Raw genomic sequence first — 10,646 nt, 5'->3', positions numbered from 1 at the left:
TGGACACACTGCACTTTGCCTCCGCTATGCTCCCTATACCTCCCAATGGGCCACCAGCACGAGGTGTGAATCTGTAGATGAAAACCAAGGAACTGCTGGGTAAGCAATCTCAAATATCAAAGTGCAGAATGATGAACAGGATCAATACGCACCTTAGGCAGTGACATTTAATCCTATTCCAGTCTATCAATGTGTCATAAGGGTTTTATTACACATTCATTAAGAAAACTGGCCATTTAAACCCAGAGGCTGAGGGGGACGCCCAAATTCCTTGTTCTTTAACATGGTCTACTGCTACCAGAACACTTCCACCAGGATAAGCATTTTGCCCCTGGTGTTTTGGGTGGAGGGTGTCCTGTTTAACTCAGAAACTTCCATTAACACATTACCATTCATTGACTGTTTAGGGAAAGTCTACCTGCAGGAACTGGCTCAATTTGGTGAAGGTACAAGCTGTGAGGGGGGCTCATTCCAGGATCCCTCTGCCTGATACCCCAGCACACTCATGCACAGAAGTAGTCCCGGTGAGTTGTGCACAAAAGCAGTACAGCGCCACCACCTGAACTGATAGTACTCCACGCTGGGTAAGTACTCAGGCACTGTATACATCCGACTCTCTGCGGGGGTAGATACCAGATGCAGAATTGACGCATACGGCTCTGTCCAATCACGTCGGGGAGGATGGCGCCCCCTATGGATATTTTGCGCGTTACTGCATCTGGGGGTTGTTTACACCAATTCCCGGAACGTTAAAAGAAAAAAGAAAAAACTCCGAGCGAAGACAACCGGCTTTTTTTGGGAGCCACTGTGAATTCCAGGTAAGCTAAAGAGGGCACTCGTGAACAGGTAGACGTGTGAGTGAACGACTCCTCTCACCACTAACGTCCCGACTCAACGACTCTCTCTGTCGGCACAAAGATTTTTTTATTATAATCAAACGCACATGTCACTTCCGCCCTTTTTCACACGCCATTTTGGACAGAACATGTTATGGATAGGGATGCATTGTTAGAGCTAATAGAGCGAGTCAGCTAATTGCTCTCAATTATATCACCATTTAGATTTTGCTATCCTAGGCTTTCGTGGGGGGACCAAGCCCTCTGCTTCTCTTTCTCTCGGCCTCTCTCGTCAAATTTCCCCCCCTCGCTCTTTAAGTAAAGCCAAAGCTAGATGAGGTGCAGCACATCCCCCGGCAGCCAAGCGAGCAGAGGCAGACAGCTCCGGGGTCGGACAGCGACAGGAGTGGAGCTCCCTCTTTCGGCGTGGTGTGTCCGCCTTCGGGATCATCGCTCAGCGCAGGCTGCCCCGTGAGAGCCAGAGGAGGGGGGAAAGTGATCCCGCCGCTGGGCTCCCTCGGCTTTGTCTCTCGGCAGTTGTGCGGTGCGAGGAGACATCATTGCTACCTCAACGGGAACCCGGTTCACAGCCAGGTGAAGTGTGTCCGTCGGCCGCCTGCAGCGGTGCTGAGCTCGTGTTCAGGGCAGTTAGCCAGCAAGCCAACTGGTTCAGGCAGCCCGGCGCTAACGCGAGACTCGACTCGCTAAATTAACGGAATTTGGGCAATCAAACGCAGGCTAATGCGCTTAGCTTGCTCGCTGGAGCATCAGTCACTACATAGCCGCTGACTGACAGTAGTTAATAGCAGGCTGGCTAACAACAAGCCGTTTCGGCCTTCTGCTTAGTTAAAACGCTAATGAAGTATAGTTTTATCTACTCAGACAAACAAACAATGCTACAATTACGCGCACGAGTCGTCTTAGCTCGCACTTCTGTGGACATGAGACGGGGACCGGGTACAGGACCACTCTGTAGCTAGTTAGCTAGCTCGCTAGCTAGCTCGCTCCCTGGCTGGCTAGGTACGGTAGGCTAACGTTAGCCGGTTGGAGATGGTGATCCATCCAAACCTATTGCTGCTCTGTAACAAGGAGGAGCCCTGATGCTGTTAAGGTTAGCCAGTCACTTGATTTCTGGATACCTTGGTTCTCACTTTGCTGGAAGAGGGTCAGAATAGGGATCTGTGGTCGTAATAGCTAACCGACAGAAGCAGAAGGAGCAGGTAACCTCCCTCCTGAACAGAGCATTAACAAGTTAGCTAGCTACCCATTACCAGGCACCAGGCTAGTGGTGGTTTAGTGCAGCGCCGTCCTCTTAATGATAAGGGCCAACTTGAGCTGCTGCACTAGCTCTTTAATAACTTCTCAAAAGCCTAAAGTCTAAAGTCTAGCTACGCCTTAGCAAGCTGCCCTCCTCGGTTGATGCCATCAAACCAGCCACTGGGCTAACGTTAGGTGTTGATAATTGTGTGACACTCCCTCTGTCAAACTCGGTCGGGGTCAGATGCACTAATAGATGTCATTTGAAACTTTCAGTGCGCTCTGCTAATTGCACCCTTGATTGACCTTAAACTGAGACGTGTAACTGCAAACTAGGCGATCACACTGGTCCCCAGGCACCTTTAGATTAGTCTAAGGCTTTCAGTTCACACTTTGAGATGTGCTTAGTTTTCAGAGGCATCAAAAGTGGCTCATGATGTGGGTCATGATCCACACACACTGTTTTAAAGGGCTGTTTATCTTTAGCTGTTAGTCGACCTGTTATGGTGCATGCAAGGGGTTCAAAGCTTAGTTCATTTTTGGTCAGATTTCGCTTAAAACATTGCATTGTACACAGCATTGTAAATATGCATACATGCCTAATGATGTATCTGCATCCTTTCTCCCTTCCTCACTTTTCTTTCTATGTTTATTTGTATTGTACATGTTTCGTTAAAAAAGCAAGTTACCTGCCATCCAGAAGTGACCAGTAAGATCCAGAAGATCTAGTCAGAAGGGGCTTTTCTAGTCCTTTCTGTAACACTGAGTAATTTTGTCCCCTCTTTAATGTTTCTGCCCTGCCTGAACCACCATTGTATGAATATTCATGGCTGCCTACAATAAGCTTGCCGGGCAAGCTGAAAATAACCCCCACCCAAAACGGACCACTGCAGACATTTGCACGGTGCCACCGCTGCTGCTGCTTCAATAGGAGGCGCCATTCCAGGATTGCAGTTCAGGATGCTGCACAAAAAAAAAAAAGCAAATGGAAAAAGGGCAGGCGGAGTATGGAGAAGCTTATATAAGAGGCAGAGCTGTTCTCTAGCGCCATCTACTCTGGATGGGTGAAAGCTGGTGTGGGGAGGAAGGCTTCTCTGCCAGACACAGAGCTGAGCTACCAGTCAGTGCACTGATTCAGTGGCTGCTGTTTGTTGAAGAGGGGAGCACAGAGGTGCTTGTCAGTGGAGAGGCTGGGACCCATCTCTGCTTTTCAGTTAAGGGGTCAGTTGAGCCTGTGGACTTTGGCCTGTGTTGATCTTTGGTGTGTTGTGTTTAGAATATGCTACATTCTCTTTTTGTGAAAGGCCACCCGATTAGGCAGAAGTAATAGTGTTGCAGATGGGTGTACAGATGCTCTAATTAAAGCTGAGGCTCCATCTTTCTTACCTCAATTTGGAAATGATACTTGTACTGTACAGTACTGTATAAAGACTGATTCAATTCTCCAGTACTTCCATGTAGCTTAGGTGGCTTTTTGACATTTTTGGGATGATTTAGGTTCATTTGTAGTTGTAACTTTAGAACTAGGGTATGACTGTCAGGAAGTTAAAATGGAAATACCCAGTTGCAGATGATGCTTCATTAGGAAACAGGCATGTCTTTTTCAGTGGGTGTCCTGTAAGATGTTTCCGGAGCGAACTAGAGATTCCACAACTTTGATCTTTTCTGTGACGTTGTATTTACACAGATACCAGTTTTGTCCCAAATAACTCTTAAGGACATACCAAGCACCAGTGCAGGCACTAGAATTTGTATTGTAGCTAGGATTTGATTGCAGTCAGTTCTTGCTGGTGGATGTTTAATTCTTTTATCCATGTAAAATATCTGTCCAAGATTGGTGCGTGCATTTACTGATGTGATTAGCCAAAACCTATCATTTCCCAAAGTCACAGAAGATGGCCCAATAGTGGTGTCCCCCTGCTCTGAATTAAAAAGGAGCTCATACAGCTTTTGGTGATTATCATTCTTCATTGTGGAGCACAAGTTGAAATGTTTGTATAGATGCTGCAAGTTGTGTTTGATGCATTGGCCTCTAGTGTGTAGGCACTGTTTATGCTAATCAGTTCATGCTAAATTGTCCCCCACCTTTCTGCCATTTAACATTTCTCAATTTTAAGTTCTTCTACCAGGATTAAAATTTACCTGGGTAACTTCAAGTGTGTTAAACACTTAACATGTTGCAGTATGTAAAATGCAAATTTAAAAAAATGTTACTAAATAGATTTTTTTTCTAGTAAAAAATGTAATTAAATGAATTATGAGTACTGATAATAAGAACCGTAAGTAGTAACTGTTGCTTTGAGGATTTCAGTTTTTAGTCAAAGGTGTTCAATCATAGGGCGATAAACTTATCAAAGAAGTGAAATAGGTTGTAGTGACTGTTTCTGTGGAGGTTCAGATTGCAAGTTTTCACATACCTTTGTTGTAGTTTACAGAATGAAAGTTACATTTGTAAATATACCCCACAGTTTTCACATTTGCATCTGATAAACTGCACATGGAGTTTTATTAAAAGTCAGCACAGTTTTGTTGACTTGCATGCCTGTTATGGCTCAGCAATGAACATGGGTTGCAATACTAACTGATATGTCTGCTATAGGGGACACAGGGACACAGTCAAGATATGATGTCTTCATGATTAAGTTTGCAGAGCTTTAAAACATCATGTTTATCTTTGTTGTTTTTTCTCACCTGTGCTTTTTGCTTCTTTAGGTGGGCAGTATGTTCCAGCTCCCAGTCAACAATCTTGGCAGTTTAAGGAAAGCCAGGAAAAACGTGAAGAAAGTACTTGGGGACATTGGCTTGGAGTTTTGCAAGGAACACATTGATGTACGTATTGTTGTTTTGGGCTAATTAATGTAATGGTGCAATTTTAACAACAACAACAGTGTTATAAGTGGAAAAATGAACCTTATAACCTAATAGGAATTCATGAGCTTGTGGAGATGGACTAGTCATAAGCAACCAAATACTTACATGCATGCCCCCATGATGGCTAACTGATATGTTCAAACCATATGTAAAATAAATATTCATGAAGGACATATCATTTAAACTATTAAAAGTAACCGCACCAGCATTCTACTTATAAAGGTATTGAAACATGCCAGGGTCTGTTTAAAAGCCATTACCGTTATCCAGTCAAAACTATCTGTAGAAACTCACCTACCGCTGATTTAGGGCCTGGTCCTATATCTGAAAAGCAAATATAAATGCCCTTTACAATCATAAGGAATCAAAAGAATTTTAAAATTGGCACATACTTTGCTAATAGTAACTTGCATCTAATTAATACCATAAGCAGTTGCTAATTTGTCATCATGATTTTCGATACTCTGTGATACATCCTATTATTCTGTTTCCACAGAATATTTATTATTTCCCTATTTCTAATCGATCTAATTATAATGACATCCATGTATTACTTTTCTCCTTTTCCCCTTGCAGGACTATAAAGACTTTGTGCCCAATGAGTTCTACATCAAGAACACCACATGGGATGATGTCTGCATGTGGGATCCCTCACTTACCAAAACACAAGTGAGTATAGCTGTTTTGTTCTGTATGCTGGTGGAGAAAATTAAACGTTTATTATTTTAATTTGTTATCTTTTTATTTACTGATTGTTTTTGACTTTTCTGTTTTTAGGACTACCGGTCAAAGCCATTCTGTTGTTCAGGCTGCCCATTTTCCTCCAAGTTTTTTTCTGCGTACAAGAGTCACTTTCGTAATGTCCACAGTGAGGATTTTGAGAATCGTATCCTCCTTAACTGCCCATATTGCACTTACAATGGGAACAAGAAGACCCTGGAGACACACATCAGACTCTTTCACATGCCCAACAATGTGGCGCGCCAGAGTACTGGTGGACTCCAGGGGACAGCAGCTGGTTTGAAAGATGGCGTTCGTCTGGATAAGGTTCGAGAAAGTGTAGAGCAGGCTGTGTACTACTGTAAGAAATGCACTTATAGGGACCCACTGTACAATGTGGTGCGAAAGCACATCTACCGAGAACACTTCCAACATGTTGCTGCTCCATACATGGTCAAGCCTGGGGAGAAGACGACGACACCTAATGGATCGGCAGCCGGTTCTGACGCAGGCGCAGGGAACACTACAGATAGTAATAGCACTGCGGGTGCTGGCAACAGTAGTAGCACAGCCATTCACTGTAAGCGCTGTCTTTTTGTGCCACGTACCTATGAGGCACTGGTGCAGCATGTCATTGAAGACCATGAACGCATCGGTTACCAGGTTACTGCCATGATTGGACATACTAATGTGGTGGTACCTCGTGCCAAGCCTGTTATTATGGTGTCTCCTAAAGCCCAAGGAGAGAAGAATGTCATTGGTGTTACACCAAAGGGCTCCCTGGTGACTCCTGGAGTGCGACCATTGTCTGCTCAGCAGTTGAGTCGCATTGTCATTCCCAAAGGGAGTTTGAACTCCTCTGGGGTCCTGTCAGGTGTTCACTTAAAACCAGGTACAGTGGGTTTGAAGGCAGGGACCACCCAGGCAGTGTCCATTGGGGGACAACAAGTGCGGATTACCTTGCCAGGCAGTGCACAGTCTCAAGCAGCCAGATCTCACCTTTCTGCTAGCCATCTACGCAGCTCAGTTGCGGCCTCAACATCTGCAATTTTGAAGATTCCTCCACTGACCTCACGAGTCCAGGCAGCTGCTGCTAATGTATCAGCTGGCCCTCCCAAGAAAGGAGCATCTGTTCTGGGTACATCTTACACCCAGAAGTGGAAGATCTGCACCATCTGCAATGAGCTGTTTCCAGAAAACGTGTATAGTTCACATTTTGAGAAAGAACATAAAGCGGAAAAGGTCCCTGCCGTGGCCAACTACATCATGAAGATCCACAATTTCACCAGTAAATGTTTGTACTGCAACCGCTACCTGCCAAGCGACACACTTCTCAACCATATGCTAATCCATGGTCTCTCGTGTCCACACTGCAGGGCTACTTTCAATGACGTTGAGAAGATGGTGGCACACATGCGTGCGTCACATCCTAATGAGTCTGTGGGGGTACGCACTGATTCCCCACTGACATTTGATCTCACACTTCAGCAGGGCAACCCCAAGAATGTCCAGTTGATTGTCACTACTTACAACATGCGGGATGCTCCCGAAGAGTCCGTGGCATTCCATGCCCAAAACAATGCTTCACCCTTACCGCAAGCAAACAAGCCTGCCACCTCACATGTTCCAAAGATACATACGGAGTCTCCAGAGGGCATACGTACTAAAAGTGCACCACAGACAGCAGTTCCCTATAAGAGGGATGTGGGTAAAACACTTTGCCCACTTTGCTTCTCCATTCTAAAAGGCCCTATATCTGACGCCCTTGCGCATCACTTAAGAGAGAGACATCAAGTGATCCAAACGGTACATCCGGTGGAGAAAAAGCTCACCTACAAGTGTATTCATTGCCTTGGTGTGTACACCAGCAACATGACTGCATCCACTATCACTTTGCATCTTGTACATTGCCGTGGTGTGGGAAAGACTCAGAACGGCCAGGATAGCAGGCCTGCTCCTGCAACTAGAGTAGTGAAGGCTCAGGGAGCTTCCTTGAAAAGGGCTGGATTTCATCACGATGAAGATACTGACCCAAAGAAACGGAAATTTGGGCTGGGGGACCAGGCTCACCCGTCTGCCACAATTGAGCCAAAAGAAGAGCCTGTTGTATTGGCTTTGGATCCAAAAGGCCATGAGGATGAGTCATATGAGGCTCGCAAGGCCTTCCTCAACCAGTATTTCAATCGGCAGCCATACCCGACACGCAGGGAAGTGGAAAAGCTGGCATCCAGTCTATGGCTGTGGAAGTCGGACATTTCAAGCCATTTTGCAAACCGTAGAAGAAAGTGTGTCCGTGACTGTGAAACACAAAAGCTTAATGTTTTGCTTGGCTTCAAAATGCACGATGTTACACGGTTGAAGCATGCAATGGACTTTGATTCTAAGTGGCATTTTGAAGCCCACAGTCAGCCGCAAGAAGGCCGGACGTCTAAGGATGTCATAGGTAGATCTGCCAGTGCAATGAGACAGTTTCAGGAAAGAACTACTGCTAATGGTGAGGCGCAACCGGGAATGGCTAGGTCTGACGCCAAAGCTTCCCCCCAGTCAAATGGTCAAAAGGCCAGCCTAGGGAACAACTGCAATGAGTCACTGAAAATGATCATAAAACCTCAGGGGCTTCTCAATTCCGAGCCCATCTCTCTGGACTCAGACAGTGAAGATGAGAATGGCGAGGCTGTACAGCACAAAATGGACAACAAGGTGAACAACGAACTGGCTAGTGGAGCAGAAATAAAAAGAGAAGAGGGTGTAAGTGACTCTGAACCAGAGGACACCCTCAATGGTGAAAATGGTTACGGGTCAATGGACAGCCTACATCAAAGTGGAAGACCCACAGAAGAGGGTCAGGCAGGCATCATGGCCAAGCTCGGACAATCAGAATCAGGAACGTACCTTGGTGAGCAACAGGTCTAATTTTTACGTACAGTTGTGGAAAACGGACACTTCATTTGTTACATTTGCCAGACACCAACAACGCTGCCTCACTTGAACTTCTGGACTTTGTTCGAAGGCAGCAGTGGGATATGCTTTCCCAAACTTCCTGAAGCCATTTTCAAGGGCATAAAATTCGACTTTTGATATGTGAAAATGACTGCTAACTAAGATTACTGAACTGAGGGGTAAGAAACGACTTTTCCTCACAGTGGAGGGGGAAAAAAAACACTGAAAATGCACCAAACCGTAGAATATCTTTTGCCTTCAGTTTGTTTCGTTGAGGGATTCACATAAGTACTTAATGTTTGTTTAGCCACTGCTGTGTGGCAGAATGAGTGTTCATTAGGATTACAGGTATTCTTGAACTTCATGTAATCATATAGAATAGTTAGTGTATATTTGTACAGTCTTTTAGATATGTCTAAGGAGATGTTGGTGTAGGTGTATTCAGAGATTTGCTATTCATTTTGTGCTTACGTTAGATGGTCATATGTTCTACATTGGTTCACTTAATGGATGTGACTTTTGGTGGCTATTCCTGGTTATTTTTTAACAAACTATAGCATTTTGCTAAGTAAAATATCTATATATATCAAATGCAAATTAATATTAACATTATCTCTTGCTTTTATTTGTACTGTTTATAATTGAAGTATTCCTTTTTTTTTTTCTTTTCTTTTTTTTACGTTTGCCATGACCTACCTTTCGTTCCACTGTAGAGTAGAGTCCCCTGACACCATGCCAGTTCCGAGGTCAGAGCGAAGAGTCAGTTTGACTGATTGCTGTGGCGCTGTGCTTTGTAGTCTAATTGTGTTCGGTTCAGCCTCTCCTGAACAGGACTTTCTTTCTGGCTTCACTTCAGTAGGTGAACTTTTTGTTGTTTTCTTCCATGAATGGACTTTTGCTACTGACTGTGGTGCACAGAGAGCGTTCACCATCAACCTGACTTTGTTGTGTCTGTACGTTTTAATTTGTGACCTGAGATTTCTGTTTGTATGTTTTTGTTTTTGTTTGTTTATTTGTCACTTAAAGACTTTCGGAATAATAAAGTGCTGTATTGTGCTTCTCATAGTGGTTCCAGCAGCTTCCCTCGTTATAGTGGCACGTGTCAAGATTACTTATCCCGTTTCTTTCGCAGGTTATTGACGTGAAGGTGTGCGTGAAGTCCTATTTTCTTTCAGAAAACAAGGTTGTTTTGTTTGTAATGAAAATGAAGGACAGCTTTAGAACATCACTTTTTATGTCAGGTTAATGGCAAACACAGTTTCTCTTCAATTCCCAGCTATTCCCACTAATGCGTCCAGATCCATATTCAGATGCATAGGACCACATTATTGGTGTGAATGTCTTAAGTGTGAAATGTATAAAACGGTACTGTCCTATTTTAAATAAAACTTCCATTACCCACAATGCATTATTTTAGTGCAGATGGTGGGCATACAGTCTTAAGCAAAAGTTTTGGTCAAATTTGAACTTTTTTGTTTTTAGTTTTCTGATTATAACATTTTGGGGGAAATTATTATTTTATAAAAAAGTATATATAATGTTCTTTCTTGTAAGTGTTAAATTAAGCGAATATATATTAATAAACATTTGATGTATTCGAATATAGAAGGTAAAACCAGTAATGTGTAAATGTGCCAAAACTTTGGTAACATTACTCTTCTACTGCTACTATGGATTCATGGATGTCATGTCTATAAGAAGTCCAGGTATGTTACTAACCAGGTAAATGTTACAGTAACACCATTTTATTACATTTTATTAAATCACATTACATGAGACAATTCTGCAGCGTTGTGGACTATGACCTACATGGGGAATAGAACTGCATCCAGTGTCTCCTTTAAAATAATTGTGTACAACCTCTACAGCACGACAATAGTCCAAATTACAGAATTATTTTGATATTCACCTAATAGTTTTATCATTATTCTTTTGTTGGTTAAATGTTGTCTGCATTGTTTGCTGTTTGTGTGGTTGGGGGTATGTTAGCTCTGCTGTGTTCTGATACTCACTGTACTAGGC

General features: G+C 43.6%; 1 protein-coding gene across 2 annotated transcripts; it reads left to right on the top strand.

The window, feature by feature from the left end:
* The first annotated feature begins 617 nt into the window (after positions 1-617).
* adnpb (activity-dependent neuroprotector homeobox b) lies at positions 618-9,685 on the top strand. 2 transcript variants are annotated; one of them, XM_072697239.1, is made up of 4 exons: positions 618-818; positions 4,806-4,922; positions 5,541-5,633; positions 5,742-9,685. In XM_072697239.1, exons 2-4 carry the CDS (start codon positions 4,815-4,817, stop codon positions 8,595-8,597), a joined length of 3,057 nt encoding a protein of 1,018 aa, XP_072553340.1. In that variant the 5' UTR covers positions 618-818; positions 4,806-4,814; the 3' UTR covers positions 8,598-9,685. The 2 variants fall into 2 exon arrangements, with proteins under 2 accessions (XP_072553340.1, XP_072553339.1); XM_072697238.1 differs by lacking the exon at positions 618-818 and adding an exon at positions 834-1,430.
* Positions 9,686-10,646: the final 961 nt, after the last annotated feature.

The sequence above is a fragment of the Salminus brasiliensis genome, chromosome 14, assembly GCF_030463535.1.
Source record: "Salminus brasiliensis chromosome 14, fSalBra1.hap2, whole genome shotgun sequence".
In the NCBI taxonomy this organism is placed as follows: domain Eukaryota; kingdom Metazoa; phylum Chordata; class Actinopteri; order Characiformes; family Bryconidae; genus Salminus; species Salminus brasiliensis.
Note: the sequence above shows the minus strand (reverse complement) of the source record. Positions and strands in the feature narration are given on the sequence as shown.

Bases quoted from the DNA above. Each gene is read 5' to 3' on its own strand.
- adnpb (XM_072697239.1), top strand. From the start codon at position 4,815: ATGTTCCAGCTCCCAGTCAACAATCTTGGCAGTTTAAGGAAAGCCAGG. The intron at 4,923-5,540 runs GTACGTATTGTT...TTCCCCTTGCAG, and splicing joins TTTGCAAGGAACACATTGAT to GACTATAAAGACTTTGTGCC. The intron at 5,634-5,741 runs GTGAGTATAGCT...TTCTGTTTTTAG, and splicing joins CCTCACTTACCAAAACACAA to GACTACCGGTCAAAGCCATT.